This window comes from Phoenix dactylifera, unplaced genomic scaffold, assembly GCF_009389715.1.
Source record: "Phoenix dactylifera cultivar Barhee BC4 unplaced genomic scaffold, palm_55x_up_171113_PBpolish2nd_filt_p 000167F, whole genome shotgun sequence".
Taxonomy (NCBI): domain Eukaryota; kingdom Viridiplantae; phylum Streptophyta; class Magnoliopsida; order Arecales; family Arecaceae; genus Phoenix; species Phoenix dactylifera.
The window spans coordinates 357197-382277 of NW_024067708.1; the positions used below are offsets into that span (position 1 = coordinate 357197).

Below are 25081 nucleotides of genomic sequence, written 5' to 3' on the forward strand. Positions count from 1 at the left end.
TTTAGAAGCAGCAGGGGGAGGCCGTAAAGCTCATTCTTCGGGCGACTAATCCGAAGTAGGTGAGCGGCTGCGGCGAACGCAAGGGAAGCCCGGATCTCTAACCTATCGTTCTCAAAGATGAGTTCTCGGGGCTTGTTTCCTCCGTTTTTCGTGCATTTGCTTTGATTTATGGGGGTTTTTGCTGGTTTTCTCGCATAAAGTTTGGTCTTTTTTTGATCAATGGGAAGGATTTGGTACTTGGGAGGTTTTTTGAGCTCATAGGAGATGAAGATTGGAGTACATAACGTCAAAAGGTGGGATCTTGGTCACGAATGTGGTTGTTGGAGTAATTGTTTGATCCTTCTTCTGGGTGGGCTTTTGCTGGTGGTTTTTGGAATCTCGCAAGGAGGCTGTTTCTCGTTTGAAATTCCTCTTTCTTTTTCCTTGGGTTCTAGAATTTTTAAACGTTGTTTTATGCTCTGTGGAGATGGATGTGCTAGGACTTAAGGCTTTTGAGTCTGGGGTTGTCCCTAGCCTGGCAAAGGTAGGGTGAAGGGAAGAAATTTCTGGATTCCTCTTGCTGTGTGTAGTGTTTTTCTTGGAACATTTTGGATTTCTTTGGGAAATTGGGTTTGGATCGGGTGTTTTTTAGGCGACTTTGGTAGAAAGTTTTATTTTTTGTGAAAGTTTCGGTTGAATCCACAAATTGGAAATTTCAGGTTTGGTTGGGCCTTTGTTTCAAAGGCTCTTTTTGTTTTCTTCCTTCGCTCTCAGTTAGGGAGTGATTTGGAGATGAACTGGAGAATCCGCAACCAGAGATTTCGGGGTCTATCTGGAGAACTTTAGTCAGCGTAAGTAGCTTGTTGGGAAATGGCGGAACAAAACTTGAATGAAGAACAGGGATCTAAGGAGGAGGTGACAATGAGAATGTTTTTAGGAGTAAATTGATGTATTTGGCGAGGATCAGTTTGACGGCTCGAAGGAAGAACATCAGATATTTATGGAGCTTTTTTATGGAAGCAGTGCTGATGATGCAAATAATAGTAATAATTTCTCAAGAAGGAGGAATTTCCAATTGCATGAGCATGCCCATTCAAAATCATTGACCAATTTAAATTGTGATGGCTCAGTTCTGACTAATTACTCTTCCCTGAAAGGTTCATCTAAAAAACAGTTTGAGAGTGCAAAGATAAATGTTGGAGAATTAAGTGGATCTGAACGCTTTCCTGAGAGCTCTTCTTCTTGGGCCGGATCAGATTCTCCCAATGTGAATGTGAAGAGGATATCATCTGTTGCACTATTAAATAATATGAATAAGGAAGATAACATTAATTTGGCTGACACTGATATTAGTTTGGTTGACTTAGATCCATCAAAAGTTGCTTCGAGTGTGCCCATGCAAGATCCTCTCCATCTTCATCAACAAGAACCATGCCACATAGTTGAAACATGCGGTCAGGGCATCTTATCTAGTTACTATCTGTTTAGTGGACATGAAGAAATGGATGGAACTAGTGATATTGATGATGCTGTTGCCTTTAATGATAAATGCAGAAGTCAACACAAGGGAGATGGCAAGACAGTTATTGAAGCTAAATTGGTTACGTCTCCTGCTTCTCAAGAGAGCTTTGTTCCTAGGATTTTGGTAGCTACTGCATCGTCTGCTTCCATGGGGATGCCTGGAGCACTAGTGCACATGAACCATGGTGCCCAAGAGTCAAGTATTCTGAAGATGAACACAATTGGTGCTGCATCAAAGAGGGATTTTATTAGGGATCTTCCTGACTGCCTCCGTGCGCATGCCAATCGCCTTCTTATAGATGCAGGATGGAAAATTGAGCCTCGTAAAAGGAGTGACAGGACTAAACTGGCTTCCTATTTCATAGCACCTGTTCCTGTACAAGGACCTGCTATCACTTCGCTCTGTCAAGCTTGGAGGACATGTGGTCAGAAATTATATGCTGATGCATCGGAATCAGAACAGAATGAATGTGGAAGGGAATGGGAGAATGTTGATAGGTTTTGGGGTGATCTGACAGATGTACTGGTGTTCATTGAAAAAAAGACTCAGCCTTCAGAAGACTCTCTACCACTTCTTCAGAGATGGCAACTGCTTGATCCTTTCATCGCAGTGGTGTGCATTGACAGAAAAATTGGTGTTCTGAAAGAAGGAGGGGCACTGAAAGCTGTTAATAGTGCAACATTTCTTCTGAATGAAAGAAAGAATGCCATTTTGGTGGATGATAGTGTGGATAGAGTATGCAATCACCTTGCATCATCCAATTTATCTCCACTAACTAGTTTGACTAATACTATTCTACCAGCCGTAGATCTTGATCACAGGGCTAAGATGATTGAAGGTTCCAAAAATCAGCATGGTTTACAGCATTGCCTAGATTTGCAAATCAGGCACCAGTACAGGGGAGGAAAACAGAAACTTAATTGTTCGGGAATACAGAAGAAAAGCCATAAAAGCCTTTCCAGGCACATAAGAAAGGAATTATCTTCTACTAGGTGTTTGCATGACATGACTTGCTCCAAGGCCTTGGAAAGTCACCATTATAAAACAACCAGGTCAGCCAATAAATTGGAATCTGATTTAGGAATACCAGTGTCTCATGATCCAGTGCCTGTTAAAGTTGCTCATTTGAATGCATCCTCCATTAATCAGGAAAATGGGGTACCTTCCTGTTCTAATGGTGAATTGCTCATGGTAGATGAGCCATGTGAGTTTACAACAAGTAATCAGCAGATGCCAGCTATTTATACAGAAGGGAGGATAGTTAGTGATGGAATAGATGAACTTTATGAGGAAGATGGGTATGTTTCTGGGATTTCCCAGAATAGCATTGTTGAAGTTGTTGCACAAGCTGGGGCCTACAAGATTGGCACAGAGAGTCATTTTGTGGCTGAAAAGGTTGGGAACCTTGAGGCTTTAACATCTGAACTGGAGCAGGTTTCTGCAGCAAAGCCAGCAAATGGTTCTGCTAAAAAGGCTCGTAAAAGATCCAAGAAAATATCAGAAATTGAATCTACTGAAATCAGCAGTTTTTATGATGGAACTAGCGGAGATGTTTTCAGTTTCCATATGGATGGAAAGATTGATGATTATATCGGACTTCCACTTGGTCCGGACGAGTCCTGTATACTGGGATGGGAATCAACTTCAGAATGCGTAAAGCAGCTACAATACCTTGAAAAGCACCATTCTCTTGATGCTTTAAAAACTGAAAAAGTTGATGCATCTGCAGTACCAAAAGTTCTTCTGACAAGAAAGGCACAAAAGAAGCATGTTAAACCAGAAACTATTGCAGCAAAACAGTGTGGCAAGGACAAGAAAGGCAATATAACTATGCATTTTGAGGATGAACCTGGAAGTAATATGTTGAATATAGATGGAGATCAAAAAGATATAGCATGTCTTGGATCATCAAAAAATGAAATTAATCCAAAAAGGTCTGGTTCGAAAAAATCCATGTCTATGAGCAAATCCCAGCAAAAATTGTCATCCTTGTCCAAAAAGATCCAGTGTCAGTGTCTTGATTTTGAAGAATCAGTTGTTGCATCGGATGATGGCAATATTCCGACAGAATCCCATGCCAACAACAAAAGTCTTAAATTTAGTGTGTTTTCTGACCCACAGAAGAAGCGAAAAGTGTTCGCACCAAACAAACCTGGAGCATGTAAGAGAACTGGACGAAAGCGGCCACGTGGATTTCGTATCAATGATGATGACTTGTTAGTTACTGCAATTGTTAAAAACAAAGATTTCAGCTCCTGCGATAAAAGAGTTGCTTCAAAAGCAGGGGCTTCTCAGTCAAAAGCACTAAGAAAGCTTAAAAGTCAAAAACGAGGTTGTGGGTTGCTCCTGCGGACTCCTGGAAAAGGTGGAAAGCACTCCATAAATGGGAAGCGATTAATCCTGGGAGCAAGAACAGTGCTATGCTGGTTGATTGAGATGGGTGTTGTATCATCCAAAGATGTTCTGCAGTACAGGAACCTGAAGAACAAAGACATGGTAAAGGATGGGTGGATTTCTAGAGATGGAATTCTTTGTAAATGCTGCTCCAAGATCCTCTCAGTGACTGACTTTAAGGTTCATGCTGGTTCCAATTTGCAAAAACCATCTTCGAATCTTTTTCTGGAATCTGGTAAGTCATACACCCTCTGTCTGCTTGAGGCATGGTCTGCTGAATACAAGTTAAGGAAAAACCATATGCAAGTCATGGAAGTTGAGGAGGTGGATCAAAATGATGATACCTGTGGTTTTTGTGGTGATGGTGGTGAGTTAATATGTTGTGATAACTGCCCATCTACCTATCATCGAGCATGCTTGCCTGCACAGGTATTTCCCTTATGTCCAGATTTCATTCAAATTGCTTACTTCTACCATGATATTTGATTATGAAGATGAATATTGTTCACTGTTTTGGCATGCAATGTGGTTTTACAATATTTTTTTTAGCATTTATTGGTTATATGTCTCAACAATAACATCATGCTATTGATAGTTGAAAATTTGGAAGTTTGATCAACATTTTTTCTTGAAATTGAGGATTCTTGGAATAGCGTATAAATTTGGCAATTCATATGTGGAATTATCTTGCTTGTTGTGTTCTCCAAATATAACGATCTTTCTACTAAGAATAAAAGGAATTTATTTATTTATTTCTTTTTTGAAGAACCGCCAACCACCTCCCCGCGCCTACTAATAACATAAATATAATATCTCATAACCATCAATTTGACTTTGTTCTTATTTTCATTAACATTTCCACCGAATTTGGGTACTTAGAATTTCTTCCATTGATGTTGAAACCCAAAGTTTTAAATTATGGTGGGATGACAGGGTGTCCTATTGTCTCAAGTGTCAGATGGGGTACTGTTCCAAGTGTCAGTATGGGATGGGTTGGGAAATGAACTGGGACGGGATGGGACATCAACCATGCCAAGTTTCAGGACATGAGATGTCTTGTTCTATGGAATAACCAGGATGGCCTTAATCCATGGTATTTAAAACCTTGTTGAAACCTATATTCTTCAAGGCTTCACTTCATATTCTAGCACTCAATTCCATTCTCATTTTGTCAACTCATACTTATGTTTTGCAAATAACATTTGCTATGGCCATCATCTTCTTGACTACTTGAAAAAAAATATACAGCAAGTATAAAGAGGTATAGTCTTATAGACTTAGTACTGGCCCTTATTTTATGCCCATTTGACCAGAAACCCGTATCTTGTCACCAGTAATCTAATGTTTATAACTTCTCCATCATACATGTCCTTGACAACTTGAATATAATATTATCCTGTTATATGCTTTCCCTAAGATGATAAAGACCATGTGCACTTTGTTTCTCTTTTCTAATCTAAGCAAGAATGAGTCCTTAATCACTAGTTATCCTCTGGAATAAATGCAAACTGGTTTTCTGAACGTCTTGTCTTTTGAATGATCTTTTTGCCCACTCCTCTCATTATGTTATGGTGTAGCCTATAAGCTTAATTGGGTAAGAACTGGCGCCACTGTTTTACGTCAATTTCAAGCCTATAGATGGGTTCTAATGCCATATGATACTTGTCTAATCAATCTTATATTCTTGATTATTAAGATCTCGTGAAGCCTTTTGCCAAGCATTCTTTGCATTGAGTATTGCTCTATAGCTGACCGCATTTTGATGAGAAAAGGCTTGGGTGATGATGATGATCATGATGATTGATGATGGTGATTGCATATAAGTGATTTAGCAGCTTGACACTCCTCCAATGACCTATCCTGTCCTAATTAAAATTTACATCTGGTGTCATGTCCTGTCCTTTCATATTCTTTCTAAAGGCTTCTTGACTTCAGATTTTTTGAACTGAGCAATATCATCCCAGCAACTCCAAATACATGTTTCGTCTAAATTAGTATGACAACTAGAGTTTGCATTCAACACTTTTTGGTAGCAAACTTTTTTCTCCTTGTTTGATTTCCTTTAACTCACTTTTATTGCACTTAGTTATGTTTATATATCTCTGTTTTCCTTCCCCTCATCATTGTGAGCATGTTGGTTTCTTTCTTGCCTTCTTCCAAGTCCTACCCATTATCTAGATATTTGTAAGTTGATTTTACAGTTCTGGTTGCTTTTTGTAATAGTCATCAGCTTTATTTTATTTGTCCTTGCAAATTCATCAAAGTATGAACTCTTCTTAATCATACATTGTACTTTATCATTTCACCATCAAGTTTTATTGCATGTGTGCTGTTTACCTTGAAATTATCCAAGAACCAGTTTAGCAATCCTCTAAACATAATTTTCCACGTGAACGTATGCCCTACAGGTTTGGCTCTAAACTGCATTGCTTTCTAACAGTATTTTATTTGCAAATTATGTTGCATTTTCCTTTTAAGTTACCCCAACTTAATCTTGAGAATTTGAGTTTAAATTTCCTTTTTTTCTTTTCCCTAATGTATATAATTGTAATTTATAGTCCATGCTCTTTTGTAGGCCTTCTTGAGGTATCACATCCCCAAGTTTACATGTTGATCCCTCTTTCCTTTTTAATGTATCTGCTTGTTGATATATTCAATCCACTTTTAACAGCAATTAAATGTTTATCTGTTTTCTTCCATCGTAAGTATTTTCTAGTGCAATATCATAGGCCACGACAAACTAAAGTATTCAAGTTCTTCTTGTCTCTGTGTCTTGAAATCCATATTCACCAAGTACCCTCTCAGATTCTTTGCTACTTATCCCTAGATGGCGATATATCTTATCACATTAATATCATCTAAACTTTGATTCTCCTTGCGCTAATCCATCAATATACTCTCAGAGTTTTTCTGTAATTCCAATATACTTGTGGTGCATAAACATGAATTTTTTCATTATTTGCTCAACATAGATAAGCTTGTAGCATCGCCAGCTTCATTTCATTTTCTAGCTTTCCATTTGAATGTATTGAATATCTTGTGATCGAGAATTTTTGTTTCTCTTCATTATTGTACCCATCAGTGTGAATGTTTTCATCCTGATCCTGAGTTAGATATGTGCAACATAAGGTTGTTAAACAACCCGGATTCTTGTTAATATTAGGGTTGAGAAGTGAGACATCTAATAAGATCTTTGAAGGTCTCCATGCTTCAAGAAACTAGCTGTTATTGAGGAGCAATTTTGGTACCATGATATCGTATTGAGTCTTATGGTATATCTGAATCCTACTCTACAGAATCCTGCTTGGGTTAAAGCTTCTCTAGTTTATTTTGACTTTTGTTTTGATTTTGTATACTCCACTATATTTCTTGCTGGTTTTTCTCCTTAAATGTGTGGTTCTATTCTCTTCTTGTTGGCAAGTAAAAATTGCTTCATTATTGTGAAAAAGGGCTGAGATGAGGATGCTCCGATATTTTATGATCTCCAGGCCTTATCAGTTCCTTGATGATTTCCTGGTGTTTGATATCAATGGCTAATATTATCTTATACTAATGCAAGCTCTTCATTGAGAAGGATGCCTACTTTTTCTATATCAAATTCTTAGGGTTCCTTTTACCTATGATTCCTTGCAAATATGGAGATTTTCTTTTGGTTAATCCGGGGGAGCGATGCTGACCTGGGTATCTATTTTGCTCATTCAACTAGCAAGACACATGATGTTGTTTAATCTTACAAAGGATTTGGACCATTTCCATCCAGTTTAAAAGAGCAATAATATCTAGAGAAATCAATCAAGTTAACCTTATATCTGTTTGGAGAGTAGGCTGTACAACAATATGTATGTTAATTTTTTTGACTAATTTGGGTATCTGTATGTCATATATGCATGCAGTTTTAGGTCTGTGTCCAAGTATTGCATCATAGATGCTGACTATGAGCTTGGAATCTCTTGCAATATCACATCCTTGCCCGCTGTGTACGTGTGTATGATGTCTTAGATTAATGTCGCACTTAACAATTTCCATTCTATGGTTCCAGTAATCTTTGTTGTCAGTGCTTGTTTTGGTTTTATTCCCGTAAGTAGTTTCTGAGTTAGGCAATTTAAAATCAGTCTTCTAGAGACACTAAACATGTCATGGAGTGTTTTTATCTCCATAATTTTCTTCTCGGTGAATATCTTGAGGAGTTCTTACCCAGTCTGCTATTCAAGTTTTTTTTTTGATAAAATAATTTACATAGCAAATTTTGAATTCTGATGCTTATTTCTTTTTCTATGCAGGAGATTCCAGAAGGCAGTTGGTATTGCCGCAATTGCCTTTGTGAGACCTGTGGTGATGTGGTTAAAGGAAAAGAAGCTTCAAGTTCCCTTGCTGTATTAGAATGCTCACAATGTGAAAAAAAAATGTAAGCTGTTGAAGATTTTTGCTTAGCATAGATATACATGCCCATATGATTTCTAGACAAACTTAGACATTGAAGATCACAATCAGTGGTGTAGATTTTCATTATCATTATTGCATCACAATCTTTTTAGCCCAATCTCAGAAGGCCTTTTATTTTTACTCCCTCTATATATCTATATATGTATATTTGCATGTATGTTATATTTATATGTATATGGGTGTAAGCATGCTTGCATACATGTATAACTTGACTCATGATTTTGTTATCTTTTGAGCAATTTTGGATTCATAATAGCTTTTTTTTGGAACTCGGAGGTGACTTGTTAGTCTAACAATGATATCAGAGTATGATTTTTTTTAAAAAAATTTTTTTAAGGAAAGAGAATGGTAAACTCTTGAGGACAAGTATGCAGTTGGGTTTGTTGCATGGCTTTTGTTCGGGATACTATTGCATATTCTGCTGCATTACGTATCAAAATAAATACTTTTACTTAAGTTCTGCTGTACCGCCCCATACCATCCGATACGGGGCGTACCGTACCATATCGGAAGAAAATCGGTACGAAACACATCTTCAAGTCGGTAGAAGCCCCGTATCGCCCTATATTGAGTTACACCGCCCCGTACTAAGGCGTACCAACTTATATGCGTACCGGCTCATACCAAGGCGTACCGATATGAAAATCGAGAAAATAGGTAAGACAACTATTTTGGCATAGAGGTATACCGTACTGTACCAAAATGATAAAGTATCAATACGGTACCTGGTACATATACAGTATCTGATACCGATACGTTATCCGGTACCGAGATTGTGGACCTTGCTTATACCGATAATTATGTGTTGCATGAAAGTGGCATCAACTATTTTGATAGTGTATGTTAGGCTATTGTCTCATGGCACCTTCGCTAGTCAAATTACTTGCTCCTCTTGTTTCATGGATATCTTATAATTTCAAACCTTCAATTCCATTTTTTTACACAAACTAATATATTTGTATTGTTATCAACAGATCATGATATATGCCTAAAGGAAAAAACTGTATGCAATGGTGAAGCGGGACCTGGTGCATGGTTTTGTGGAAGAAATTGTCAGGAGGTATGTGCATATTTAATTCTTTTATAAAAAGATGCTTAATCAATTGGTGGTTTATCATTGATAAAACATCTAGATTTGCAGGGAGAAACTTTTCTTAGCCTTTTATAAAGTTCATTTTGAAATGAATCAAATGCTCAGCATATGGAGATGCACATTTATTTTTGTCCAACTGAACAATCTTAATTTCCTTAAATTCACTGACATAGTGGAGGAAACTAAAAGAAAGTGCCGGTTCTCATTTATAGGAAATAGTTAAGTTCTTCCATATATAGTCGACACCAAGATTTGCCATACTAGTTAATATAGTGCATATCGATTGTACTGAACCATATTGGTACTGAACTGATATGTGGTATGGAGGGTGTACCGACACTTGGTATGCCAAACTAACTCTTGTTCCAGGCATACCAACATTGTCAAAGGATGATACAAGCACGAGATCCGGTACCGAGACAACGAACTTTGGTCAACGCTATTTATTGTTTCGTCATGTCTTATTAAGAGTATACTTGCATTATTTTTTTGTGTAACACAAGTGATATTTCCAATATACGTGGAATATTTTGCAAACCAGCATATGGTTAGTCAGCACCTACCAAAGGATCTTAATCAGTCGTTACTATTTCATATAGCTTTTAGTGGAATTAGATCTTCAACAGGATGTAGACAACTATCATTACCTTTTTGACATCTACTATATACTTAGCATATCTTGGTCGAAAAACACCATCAAAATAGACTATTTCTTCAGAATTTTTGTTCTGGCATTATATTTGTAGCCACTTTACTCTGTCTTTGTTAACTACTATATGTATAAAGTTTATACTTTCTATTCCTAAGATGAAGCTGATATATCATGTGCAAGTGTCAAGCTTGATGTTATGACAGTGCTTTGAGATTATGGTTAATGCTTTTTGTAAGAGTTAAACTTGATGCTGCAAGTTTGTTCCTTACAATAACCATGATCTAAATTATTGTTGCACATTACCATGCATTGACAGCATGCACAAACCATGCCTTGATAAAATGACACCGTATCCATTGTGCCACCTACTTTACAAACATGTTTGAAATATCTAGAATCTCCTTATGGGCTTTGACTTGTTTTATTAATTAATTTTTGTTTGTATAATAATTTGTAAGAGTTTTCTTAAGATACTACCCTTTTGTGTCATTTAATATCACTGTTGCTATTTTTTAATAATTTCCTTGTCCCTTTCTTTTGCTGGTGCTAGCAGGTTTACTCAGGTCTGCATTCTCGTGTTGGAGTTCTGAGCTGTCTTGGTGATGGGTATTCATGGACCATTCTGAGATGCAATCATGAATTTAACTCTACACAGAAAATAGCACTAATGGCAGAATGCAACGCAAAGCTAGCCATTGCCCTAAGTATCATGGAGGAATGCTTTCTTCCAATGGTGGATCCTAGAACAGGCATAGACATGATACCACATGTCTTGTACAATAGGCGGTAAAGTTTTCTAGCCGTCGGGCTTGATTCTGTTTCACATCATCTTATAGCTTGTCATCTTGTTATGTTGTTTATCATTGTTACTGGATATTTGTGTAGCTAAAATTGTATAGCATTTCCATATCTTGACATTTGCACTATACTTCACAAAAATAAACATTTCTAGATCTTTAATGCGGCATTTGGTTTGCTGGAATGGAACAGACATTCCAGCTTTGATCTCATTTTTAATGTTTTATTATGCAACAAATAATTGAATGAGCTTTCCTTTGGAAGTGACATTCTATCAAACAAGGGATTGTGATTCCACTCTAAAATGGGAAGAAGTCATTCAGGTGCAAATAGGTCGGGTCGAACCGGGTCACGAGTGACCCCAACCCGACTCGGTTTCTTGTTCGGGTTTTGATGTCGGACTCAGACCCAATTAAATAGAAGATCGGTCGGGTCGGATCTATAGCTAAAATTTGACCCAACGGGTCATTTGGTTCGAGTAGGTCCATGTATAACCCGATACTAACTAGAAAATTTTGGGTTCGGATCAGGTCTGTGTCAGGTTTGGGTCACACATATGGAGTTCTAAAAAGAAAGTTAAATTTGGATAAAAGAAAATCCTTGCTTCATCATAAGATAATAAGACATGAATATTTTTTTGGAAGCATGTTATGATACATTTTGCATGATAACTTTTTTCCAACAAGGCTTAAAAAACAATTGAAAAGAGCTCCAAAAGTTGAGCATTCCTTATGGATTGTACGAATTATTATATTTAAAAATATCTAATAGACTGAAACAAAGCATGAATAGAATGCCAAGTCAATCACAATATTAATATATAATCTAAAAGTCAAACTTTTCATCAAAGGATATGAATTAGCTATCTAGTTTGCCACAACGTCCCTTATATCATGTGAATAAAATCAGATCAAGAAGTTTGGATTGGTGGGATGATGACACCATTTATTTCAAAGCAATTAATTGATGATGGATGCCACCGTTGCATGAGACTAATCTCTAACTTTGGGAGAGTAGACTATAGATGGTACACCAACTTAACACCCCCCTGCCACCTTAGGTTAATGGGTATTTCGGGTTTGGGTCGGGTCAGAAGACCCATATTCGACCCATATAACAATCGGGTTGGGTCGAAACTCAAGAAACCTAGATCCGACCCAAAATAAAGAACGGGTTTAAGTTTGGAACCTGACTTGGCCCCACAGGTTTTTAAATTGGGTCTGGATCGGATCTAAGTGGGTCAGGTTGGGTCGGGTCATGGGTCAACCTAACCCATTTGCAGGCTTAGCGGTCATTCCATTCCAACGGGAATGAATGATATCTTCGGTATGAATTATTTAGCGGCATTTATGGGAAAAAGGGAATAAATTGTATTCTTGGTATATAATCAGTAGTGCCATTTCTGGTATCAATTGAAAATTAATGATTTCATCAAAATTTGAAGTTAAAGAAACATTGTTAAGCTTTGCCTTTTTTTTTCTTAGTCAAGGATATAAATTCCACAAGTTTTAATTCAGTTCTAGGATACAACTGACTAAATTAAACATTCATATGGAATGACCTATTCCTTTCTGCGCATTTCTTCATTTCATGCCCTAACCATGGATCAGAAATGGTGATTCTGATTCCTTATTTTCCTGTTTCTACTCCATTTCTGATTCTTGCTCCAATTCTATTTTATTCCTTTAAACCAAACATAGCATAACTGTTCTATAATTTGGTGATCCTTTCTCTTATCGTATGCTTGCAAATTTCTTGTGTCATGTGCAATAACTCAATTAGCAACCTTTGTATAGCATAGCCACAGCCAATCATAAGTAAACCTCATGTTACTTCCCAAATCTACTGTATTTTAGCAGTTCCATCTCTTTTATGTACTAGCTTATTTAGTGATTTGGTTGATGATGTCGCAAAAGTAGGGGATTAAGCAAAAGAGGGGAAAAGGATCAAGATAAAGGAGAAGTAAATAGAAAAAGATAGATAACAAGTAGAATCCATCACTAAATTTGAAGGAACTTTAACATAAATTTCATTTCAAATTCTTCATTATCTTTCTTTCTCTACTACTTATCTATTTATATAGACACAAGATGACCTTACATTTCCCCATTTATTAATGTTTACAGCATTTTAAAAGACAAGTAAATAAATACTTTTCCAAACTCTAAAGTCACCGTGCATGAACTATCAATCAGCATAGAAATATTAACAAACACATTCAATATTAATAACACATAATTAAGCATAATAACCACTGGTTGTTATTAGCATAATTAATACTAGACTTTAACTCCTTGACTAAATTACCAGTTCAAAATGGGCTGAACCAAAATGGGTTGATCCAACATAGTTGGTCCATTGCTCCTGCATCAAACACTTTTGCTGCATGGAACTCGTCCTTGAGTTCAAACCTTTGCTAAGAAATTGATGGTGTAGGGGATTTCTTTTGTTAATTTCAGTTTTTTCTTCTTACACCTCTCATTGAATATCTCCAATTGCAATTGATGTAGTTCCATATGATTTTGTTCAATAAATTCTAGTTTCTTCCCCAAGGCTTGGGTTGAATTAATGGTGTAGTAATCACAAATGAGAGCATGTATATACTCCTTGCGAGGAGGGATCTTCATATCTTTGAATAAGTGAGGGGAGGAGAAATTAAGACCATTTATCAAGCGTGAATTTGTTTTCTGTCAAAACTTCAAAGCATAAATCCTCATGTTCAATCTTAGATAACTTTTCTTGGACTTGAGTGTCTCCCCATGATTCAGCACCATGATTGATGACTTCATAGGCGTACTTAGATCTTGCAATTATTGGGGTTTCAAGTTGGTGGACATGATGGAAGAGTCTTGGAAGGAGAATTAAGAGTATGAGATATTATCGCATTAGGGAGGCCTTGGAAATGAATTTCTGACTTCAACTGCCTTCTTCATTGTGGCCTTATCAAGTCGATATTAATATTGTGATGGAGGAACACTTTTGGAGGATGATGGCCTGTCATTTGAAGTTCTAGTTCTCATGAGCTGAGAAAGCATAGCTCGAAGTTCATCACATTTGGCTCTAGACAAAGAAAAAGTAAATAGGAAAAGAGAGATAAGGAGTGGAATCACCACCATTTAGCTTCCTCTGTCACTGGGGCATTCCTGTTACTATCTTCTTGCTCTTGATCTTAAGTCTGATACAAGAAAGGAGTCTTGCAATCCCATCATAGTTAAGCCTATTTTCTCTTTATGTTGGCTTGAGAATAAGATGATGACATTTTTCTACACGAAGATGTCATGTCATACTGTGCCTCCTAATCTTAGATCTATTATTGACCAAACATTAGGTGCAACGCCATCCTTTCAATCATACCCATACTATACAAAGCTCTCATATTCTCAATCTTGAAGAAAATGCATAACTTCATGATGATTGAATTGTCCTGGAATCTGGTGTTTTGCTCACCTCCTGATTGAAAAGTATGTCAGTTGTGATGTTGTCTGGTTGCAACTCACGAGCTGCTATTGACTCCATTTGATTTAATTGGCACTAACCCTGAGGGAAAAAAAGAGCTGTGACATATGATGTCTTACCTTATATTTAACCTCCTTGTCTGCTAAACCTACCGTAATTTAGAATTCTGATTTAGGTCTAGTCAGACCATATCCAGGTAAGTCATTGTGTTAGCTAGGCCTTAGGCAAAGATGACAAGTAGGTTTCCAAGTTCCCAAGATCACTGTGAAACTTCTGTCCACTGGTACAAGGGATAGTTGGTTACATCCAGACTGCTAAAAATATGGAAGAGCGGGTTGTGAAACTAGAGAGCAGGTTCATAAAAAGGTGCATCTTCTCACTATATATTAGTTTTTGAAATCCTACAATCATTGTGAAGATCTTGAGATTTTCAAAATGTTACTTTTATGCATTTGGGCTATCTATGGATGTTTTGGGTGCCCAAAACTTGTCAGAAGATGCAAAATATTTTTTGTTAAATATTTTTGATTTTTATATATTTTCTTTTTAGAATTCTTTGTTATTAAGGTTTAGGTATAATAGGAGCTGTTTAGCTAAGTCTGCTATTTGTGTTAAGTCATTAGGGTCTAATTTTTCTCAGAATATGTAAATACATGTTTTGCTAATTGATGGCAAAATGTAGTCACCATGATGTAGCGTTATATTTTGGATCTGTGTTAGTCATTGGCTATGTTTAATTTGTGGATCAAAGTCATGAGAGCCCATAAGGCACATTGTATACCCTTCATTGGCACTTTTTAGGGCATTATGGACGTCAATCATATATGATGACTGCTCTATCTATTAAATAGAGAAAGTGATCCCACAATTAGCAAAATCATGAAAACTTTCCATTCTACTAATCTGTTCATTTTCTATCTCCTCTCCTATCTTCTCTTTCTTTATTTTATCCTTCCATCATTATTCTTTGAAGGGTTGTATCTATTTGTCTGATTATTTGAGACCTGGTCACATAAAAGCTATCATCCATAATATTCTTTAATTCTAGGGTCATAGCAAATTTTTGGTACTCTGTATAAACTATAAAATGTTACCAGAAGAACAGTAGACAGTCTTCTGAAGATGTTATGAAATAAAATTTGTCCCATAGTGGATTCCACAAATTATTTTTTTCCTTCAGTGTTCTCTTGTTCTCCATTTGACCATTATGTTATCCTTTCTCTAATCTTATGCTTTCCATGCATTCTTGCTTTGCAATTGCATTTCTTAATGACCATGATTGCGATGAAAGTAGATTGGCCTAATTTAGAGTTATTAGTGCTTAACAGATGCGGGTGTTATTTGATTTAAATTTATAACTTGTCACATTATTGTCATGGTTGTAGATGTAAATTAGAAAAGCACATGCAATGCAATGTGGAGGAGAACAGAATACAAGGACTAATTGAAAATGGGTGGGTGGGGGATATGGGAATATATTTGAACTGTAGTAGATTGGACTGAGAGAATTTGGACTTGTTCTTTTTAAATTTTCTTTCTTTCTCTTTTAGAGTGTAAGGGGCAGGGGAGAAAGAGGAGTGGGGTGGGAACTGACTCATTACGTATCTTAACCAATTATACCTGTGGATAAATAGTGGGTAACACTATATAACAAGGTCCGGACATGCAAAGTGATTGTTTTTCTGTGAAGGGATAAACTAACAGATGTAAAAATGCTCGTATCTCTTAAAGATGGTACAGATCTTGTTGTTTTCAATGCAAATGAGTAACAAATGTTTACTGATTATTTTGTTTGCTGTGCTGCTGAATAAATAATTAAATAAATCAGCATCAGGTGCATCTTGACTGCACTCATGAACAATGTTGCATGGATGTGGACATGAGAATTGGATTTGGACGGATGTCACTAGTGTTTGACTCATCAAGAGGAAAAAAAGGAAAAATGGGGGCACATAGAAACATAACGCTAATTAAATATATGCATATACAATTCAAAAAATATTGTGTAAAACATTCAAAGTTTTTCAATGTGCATATTTTTCATCTTAACTTCCTAAATAGCTTAAGATTTTAAAAAAAAATGATATGTTGCAAAGTTATTCTAATACCTAAATTCTTGACCAATCTCTAAAGGAAATAAAAGCTCACATTAACATTATTATAGTGGGTTGAGCTCATTTTTGGAGTCCAACTCTGCCAATTTTTAAAAGCTTAAAAAAACTCAATTAGTGTCCAAGTATTTGATATGCATCCTATTTGGATATGTATCCAATGTGAATTTTAGAAGTTGAACATGAGTGTACACACCGATTACAGAAGACAAGCTTTCTTGAATGGCAGAAATTTTCTTGTGCTTCTTTCTTTGCTCCTTTCATGTATCTTCAATTTTTCTCTCAACAAACTTTAACATATTGTTTCTCCTTGATTTTTTTAAATAATATTTGGCTTTTAGCTGTTTATCTACCAATGCAGTACTTTATGTGGATCTTAAAATTTGTCAGGTCTAACTTTGCTCGCTTAAATTATCAAGGGTTTTACACTGTAGTCTTGGAAAAGGGTGATGGAATCATAGCGGTTGCATCCATCAGGTAATAGCTTGATACATGGATTGAGATCCCAGTCAAGATTTTTTTTCCAAAATATTGTTTCAAGAATTTTTTGCACTGCAACTAAAATGACATGTCTAGGCTCTAGCTTCATTTCCAGCTTCATGTATCTGAAAGTCTTACACTGCATTTTTAATCTTGTAAACTATATCATATATTTCTATAGGAATTTGGTTATACTTGTTTAATTGTTGAGATTTGTGGAGAGACATAGGAATTGGAATGGTAGCAATGAGAGGGTATTACATTCTAGTCTATAAAAGGGTACGGATGTGATGGTGGAGTCTTAGTCAGAGCTTAAATCTCAGTGTATTATTTACTTAATTTCTTGCCTTAAAGTATGAAGTTCATATAGTGGATTAATAAAGAAAGGTTTCACAAAGTTTATTGGGAGAATTTTATAATTCAAAAGCATTCAGCAGTTGAAGAAAATGAGTGCATAGGTCTCTAAGATGTTAAAAGTTCTTGGTGCGAAGGAGATTAAGATGTATTGGACTTTTGAAGCCTTTGACTTTCTGCAATTTGTTCATTTTGTGATGGCAATTCTTGTAGTTGTGTCGTGTCTTCATGGAGTTGCCTTGCATTTGGTAGAGTGGATATCCTTGTAGATGGAAGCTTGTAAGATGCATGGTGACAAGTTCATCATTTGGGAATAATTCAGATAGGAGCATAGATTTAGATTCAGAAAAAGTGCTGAGAATTCACGGTACCTTCAGAGAAAACAATGACATTACTGATAATGCTAAAAAAAAGAAAGGAAAAACAAAAAAATGTAGAATGTAATGTTATTCAAGATCAAGAGGCAAGAGCAACCAACAATAGCAATAACACCACCACCAACAGCAAAAGTTATTAATTTAGAATCCTAAAGTAGTCTTGAATAAATTTTAGAGCTCATAAAAAATAAGCAATTCCTGATTTTTAAAACCCAGGAAAAATTTTAAGAATCATTTGACCAAAGAAAGAAATGATGTGTTATTCTAGAATTTTCAACTAATTCAATAATACTGTTACTATGGCAAGCAACACCGAATTCAATTTTCTGTGTGTCATCTCCATCGCATGTGACAAATTGAAGGGAGGCAGCGAGCAAACAAGGCTGAGGGTTTTGGGGTGGTTGTTTGTTGTGACTCTAGGATTCCGTTAGTTCAAGGATGGATGGACTTCACTATGCTTATGACCATAATAGCAGCAATATTTCATTCGTAATGGCACTGCCACTTTGGAATCTCAATGGAACTCTAGAAGCACCACCTTCCTAAGTGTCTCTTTTTAAATTTTTATTTATGAGAGCCACTTCCCCACACCTGCACTTCCGCACCCGCACTTGCTTTTGGTAACTAAGCCTATGACCTTGGGGTTAGGGGACTATTAGGTTCCCCCACCCTCCAACTTCTCTTTACCATCTCCTTCTATGCTAACCATCTTGCACCTTTGTGGACATGAGGTTCTAGCTAACGTCTAGACATGCCCAAGAATCTAACTCGCACGTGCTGGTTGCCTTCATCTGCTGTGTCAAAATGGCAGAAATCAGCAAGATACTTTCCTTCCGCACTGTGCAACAAGAAGGCTTGTATATGGTTTATGTAGTTGTTTTTCTTGCTTTTGATCAGTATCCTAGGTTCTCTCTTAATATTTTGAAAATCTTATGTTTTGTAGTTTCCTTCTTAATTACAAGAGTGTTGATGTAGAAAATATGGAGGTGGAGGGATTGGAGTTTCTTCAAGGACAAAATATATCCAATTATGATTTTGGTTAAGTGAAGATCGTTATGCTTGGTTTTTCACATTTCCAGGAAGGTACAGTCCCAAAAAACTTGGCAGTAACAAAAGTGGGGCTTCATTAACATGAAATGTGTAAAGTTGGTTCTTGAGCGAAGTATCGGTTGCTAACCCTTGGTGACAGGAAACTTCTACCTAGAGTGCTACACCCATTTCTGAATCTTGTAGGAAACTCTTGCACCTAAAGTGCTTCTTCTAAATTATGAGTCGTCACTTTATTGTACATGGTAGGATCTGCTCTTGCACCAAATCTTTCTTTAGATAACTAAGCCCAACCTATTCATTAACCTCACACTGTATGGTTCAATAATTTGATCCATAGCAAAGACTGATCATTGCTGCGTTAACCTCCAATTCCAGAAGTTTGACTTTCGGTTAACCTCAGGCTATAGAGAGTGTTATTGTCTGTGTGTTGGATGTGGAAAAAAGGGAAGATTAGTTTGAACATTTTAGCTCTTATGATGATTCAATATGTGAAGCAAGATGAAGATTGTTGTTTAAGACGAAACTATAAAATGAAATAATGAAAGCCTTTTACAATTAGCAGGCAACATCTAGTGACAATTGTCAACTAGATTTGAGCATTTGTCATGTTGGCCCAAGTCCATCCTGGCTCGATCATGGGCCTGAAAATTATAATCCAGCCCAGCCTCATGGAAAATGGGGGAGCCGAGGTCCGACCTGACTGAGCATTAGTGGTGGGGAAGGGATGAAGGGAGAAAGGGTTATGACTTATGAGGGTCTCACGGTTTGGGTGATGGCAGTCGGTTGTCGAGTAGGATTAGGTGATGACAGAGAGGGAACATCTTCGGGCTAGGGAAAGGTGTGTACACGTGTGTGTGAGGGAGAGAGAGAGAGAGAGAGAGAGAGAGTTAGGAAGGAGGGATTTAGTGAGTGGAGGAGGTGGGAATACCTCAGGAAGCCGGGTTGGTTGCTTCTGGTGAATTGAGGGGGATGGGCGCAGCAACCAGAGAAGGGAAAGAATGACTAGGGATTTAGAGTTCCCATTCCCCTCTCTTAGTACTTATTTTCATTTTTCTTAAAAAAATAATATATAAATGTTTTGTAACATATACTGATATGTCTTATATCGGGCTGGGTCAAGCTAAAATTTGGTGAACCGAGCCTGCCCTGCTTTTCAGCTGTCTGAAAGTTTGGTCAACCCAGCCTGTTGGGCTAGAAAACTTTGTCCAAGCTTGCTCATAATCTGGTTGGGCAGGCCTGGCTAATTTTGCGCAGGTCTATTACCAATTTTAGATAATACTCGTGCGATGCTTGGCTAAGTTTGTGCAGATCTATTGCTAGTTTTAGATAATATTCATGTGTAATTCCCTTTTTGATGCTTTCAATTTGATTTTGTATTCCTATTTCCCTGTTTTGGTGCTTACAATTTTATTCTCTGTCTTTAGCTTTCCCTAGAAGATATCCTTCTTCCTATGTTAGCTAATATTAGATGTTTGTAGGCTTATAAGCATAAATACATATCACGATCATGCCAAATGGATGAAAATCTTGAAACTCAAGTGCATTTATGTATTATTCTTGTGCCATGCTTATCGCAAAATGAACAGACAATATTTCTGCGCCCAGACCACATTTATCCACATTCCTTTTTTTAAATTGTATTAATGATATTTTGTTGCAAGATCATTTCTCCCTAAAAAATTGTGTTTAAAACAACATTTAATTACGTCATCTCTTGGCAGGACTAAAATTTCCCCATAACTATAGCTGTTTGTCCTGAATATGACATGCTCACCTTTATTTCTCTGCAGGGTGCATGGAGTCAGAGTGGCAGAGATGCCTCTCATTGCAACTTGCAGTGAGCATCGCCGCCAAGGAATGTGTAGAAGGCTGGTGGATGCTGTAGAGAAGGTACTTATAATTTTTTTTTTGCAACAGTTGACAATTGCGCTATAATTTTTTTTGCAACAGTTGACAATTGCGCTAAATTAACAAAAGAATGCATGCTTCTTGCATGTCTTATTGTGCATCTATGGATTGGTGCACCAAGCTGGGCCTGAATGAAACTTGACCGCCAATGCCGACTTCGGCATTGGACTTCCTTCTTTGTTACTTAGGGGCCGAAAAAATGCATCTAGGAACTATTTGGTAACCTTTATATGTAGCTGCATCTTAGTTTATTATTTGCACTTGTCGTCTAAAACTTTGTGCTATAGTTATGATTCATGATTCTTGAATGCTACCAGAGCCAGTACCAGGAACAAGCTAGTTTATTTTCTTCTTTTCTTAGGAGAGTATTTTTGAAGAAATTATATGCTATTTAGTTTATATACAACATTTGACAATTGGGCTAAATTAACAAAAGAGTGCATGCTTCTTGCATGTCTTATTGTGCATATGTAGATTGCTGCACAAAGCTGGTCCCAAGGTCGGCAGAACTGTCCCGAATCGTCTGGTTCGGGGCGTCCCGAGCTGTACCGACCGTGGATCGGGACGGTTCCAGTGACGAAAATAAGAGTGGCGTCGGAAGGGTAGAAGACGAAGGAAAAAAGAGGAAAAGAGAGCGGGGGAGGGAGGGAGAGGGAGAGAAAGGAAAAGAAAGTGGAAGGAAGAGGCTAGTCGGGGACCCAGCATGCGGAGGAGCCGCATAAGAGGGGCCCGCTCTAGTCCTTGTTTCGTTCGAAATAGGAGACCAGAGGGAGCCCTTCTCCCATGGCTTTCCGACGGCTCTCCGGCCTCCGCCTCCTCTGCGCGGCGGCTCTCCAGCCTCCGCCTTCTCCCTGCGGCGGCTCTTCGGCCCTCCGCTCTCTACCGGCCTCCCCCTTCTCTCTCTATTCTTCTCTCACTCTCCATCTCCCCCACCTCTTCTACTGTGTCGGTATGAGCCTGGCGTAGCACGATGCGGGCCCGTACCGACTCGTTCCGCCGGGTAATCGGTACGCTGCCTGGTACTGGTTCTGCCGACCCTGGCTGGGCCTGAATGAAACTTGACCGCCAATGCCGACTTAGGCATTGGACTTTCTCCTTTGGTACTTAGGGGCTGAATAAACGCATCTAGGAACTATTTGGTAACCTTTTTATGTAGCTGCATCTTAGTTTATTATTTGCACTTGTCGTCCAGAACTTTGTGCTATAGTTCTGATTCATGATTCTTGAATGCTACCAGAGCCAGTACCAGAAACAAGCCAGTTTATTTTCTTTTTTTCTTAGAAGAGTGTTTTTGAAGAAATTATATGCTGTTTAGTTTACAGTTATATTGAAAAGCTCTAATTCCACTCATTTTAGCACAAACTAAAGTGGTAGTTGTTGACAGATGATCTCCGCTTTTTGTGGGGGTCGGTTAATATGATTGAGTGCAACCACACTATCACGAGTTCTCCATAAGTTATGCACCATATAGACTTACCAAATTTTGTTACTTTTTGGGAGGCAGTTGCTGAAATCCTTCAAAGTCAAGATGCTTGTTTTATCAGCCATTCCAAATTTGGTCGATGCATGGACATCCGGTTTCGGATTTAAACCCATTGAGGATAATGAGAAAAGGTGGCTTGATCAGGTTAACTTAATGCTGTTTCCTGGAACCTCATTATTGATAAAGAGATTGGATGAAGTTTCAGCTGAAGCATCAGGTGTGGATCGCTATATATATAGCACTGTATATCTATTTTTTATTTTCTTTCGCTTGATATCTATTTAACTTGGAAATTATCCAAATGATAAATATTTCATGAAGTATGCTGGGTCTAACTTCTAAACATTTTTTCAGAAAATGCTGGAGGGAGAAGTGATTTATATCTTAGTGAAGATCAGACTCGGAATCTAGGGGGTTCCAATGAGATGAATGATACTGAGGCTGCAAAACAAGATGCTGAAAATGCTAGAGTTTATCCGGATGCAGTCTCCTTGCCTGCAAACAGCATATGACACTGAAAGCAGAACAACAGGCTGATCATCAGTAGGGTAATTTACTAGTGCCAGCATCTGATCCCCTATTTTGGCAGCCTGATCTAGTGAACATAGTGCCAGTAATATCGACTCATTCTGCGCAAGGATCAGAAAACACTAACGTGTATGAGATGGATTAGTTCTATTCAATAGAGCATGCTGTTTCCACCCAGATTTCAGTTGCCCCAATATCTACTGCTTAACATTTCTTGTTCTAGCTCTTTTTCTTCTCCCGATACAGATAATGAAATTACTCCTAAATCCTAATCCTAGTTCTGGATAACTGAAGGCGTCATCAGGAATGCAGAACAGAACATCTCTGGATGTCAATATATATATTATGAGGTAGGGGAAAATGCCATGAACAGAGTTAGTAGATTAACTTCTGGAAGTGATGAAGTTGAACAGAAATGCTTCTTTGATGCTTCAGAAGCTAAAAAATTGGGGCTTCTTGACTCGACAGGCTACAGAGGAACATTTTTGGTAATCAGCAACTCAAGAACCTGCAACAATTGATTCATTCAAGTTGAGATTAGTCCAATGTCAGGAATTTGCAATTAGGAAAATGCTAAGGAAACCAATATAACTTATCAAAAACAAGTTTTGCTTGAAAGGATGGCTGAATTTGACTGCTGAAATGGTAAACCTTCAGAGGATCTGTTTATAAATATATGTTCAGTTCAACTTGGGAAATGGAAAAATCAGTGGTCCGCCTATTTATTCCCATGAAGGTTACAATGAGGATTATGCTTTAACCAAATTACCAATTAGAAGTTTTAGCCACAAGAGGCATAAGGAGTCTATATATTTGATTTTATTTGCTGTGCTGATACTGAAGGTCCAGCTGTTTTAACTGGCTCAAATCTTGGGCTATCTAATTTTGTACAGCAAGTACTTTATCACCAGTCAGATGACTCTTGCATTTGATGAATCATATGAAAATGGAAGAAAATAGTGATGTTAAGAGAAGCAGCTTCGAAATGTTTTTTTTTTCTTTCAGTGAATTATTGTGAGATTTCTATTCTGAGGCTATTGACTGAGTTGTCCTTTAGGTATATATCAACTGGATAGGCTAACTAATCTGTCTTTTATGAGAGGGCTCAGTAAAGACTGCAAACATCAAGCCAGATTCAATTTTTCTTTTATTGTTCACTTCTGCTAATTCTTAAGTTGTATGGTTTCGATTCATTTCATCCTCAACTTTTTTCCCTTAACTCATGAATAAGGGACCGCTGACTGAAGCAATTCTGTATGTTGCAAGTCTAAATATTTCTGATTAAATGAAATTAATCAGATTTATGTTTTTGATTTCCAAAGTGGTGGAGATGGTATATTTCAGTTTGAGAATGATGGTTTAACAATTGAAGAAAAATACTATTTGCTTTTCATTTTAAGACAATCAGATGCAACCGTCCTGACTGCTGTTTAGGGTTTAATCAAGTTAGGAAGAGAGGTTGACAAAAGGACATAGAGATTCAAGACACTTTCATAAAACTAGCATTGAAACTAATCTGGGCTGACTGGGGGTCTGCCAAGTTGGAGCAGATAAATTTCTGGTAAGAAATTCTTTGTTTTTCTTTAACTGTTGTATTAATTAGCTTATTGAAGACTTGAATGGCTGTACCTGTCTAGCCTTCTATTTCTGCAGTCTTAATGCATGCTAGCCAAACTAATGAGGCTATCTTTTTGTAGTTTTTGTTGAAGACATAACTTGCCATAATTTCCAATAAACCAGCGCTTTCGTGAAACCTTGTTTCAGAGTGGATGCATATTTTTGCTTCTCAACACTGTGTTATAACCATCTATAAGAACACTTGGTAAAAGGAAAACCCACTTGCTGTGGCGGGTCCGGGAACTCTGAATTGGTAATAAAAGTATGAGCTAAATGGACAACTGAACAGTTAAAAAAGGGAAAAAGAACCCCTACTTTTTCATTGATGTCTTGGCCATGAAAATGGTACTCCTTAAAACTGTGTGGGATTTGGGCAAAACAGCATTGCCATTAAGTCCTTGTATGTTCAATAATATCTCATGGCAGGAATTTGCTTTTGTTTGTTCGGTTTCACATGGAAACTCCGTTCTTTCATTATCAACGCTATGCTTTAATTCAATTTATTGTTGTCAAAGATTCCATTTTCAACCATTTTTCTCTTAAACAAGGTTGCTAAACTTTATCACTCTAAACGGCATGCCTATGTTCTGAAAAAGCAGGTGACCTTGATGCAGTCAGCTTAATCAAATAAATTGCTTTCCAAAGGTGTTGGAGCTATGGCACTTGAGGGATTTGTTTTTCTTTTTTCATCTTTTTCCTTCCAACTCTTTTCAGCTTTGCAAGGAATATGGCCCTTCGGATGATTCTTTTGGGTAGGTAGCTGATCTCTTTTAGTTACAAAGGTTAAGCTGATAATCTTGTATGAAACCTATTGTTATTATTGTTTAGTGGTATCG

The 25081-nt window shown here is 37.4% G+C and overlaps 1 protein-coding gene across 1 annotated transcript; it reads left to right on the forward strand.

Moving 5' to 3' along the window:
* Window positions 1-922: 922 nt before the first annotated feature.
* On the forward strand, window positions 923-23936 carry LOC103713918 (increased DNA methylation 1-like; the record flags this gene model as incomplete). The annotated part of the gene is made up of 9 exons (XM_039117046.1): window positions 923-4324; window positions 8176-8300; window positions 8676-8704; window positions 9313-9398; window positions 10637-10869; window positions 16839-16925; window positions 20500-20599; window positions 22122-22317; window positions 22455-23936. Coding segments are annotated over 9 exons (4416 nt in total), but the record flags the coding sequence as incomplete, so codon positions are not given.
* Between the last annotated feature and the right edge of the window lie 1145 nt (window positions 23937-25081).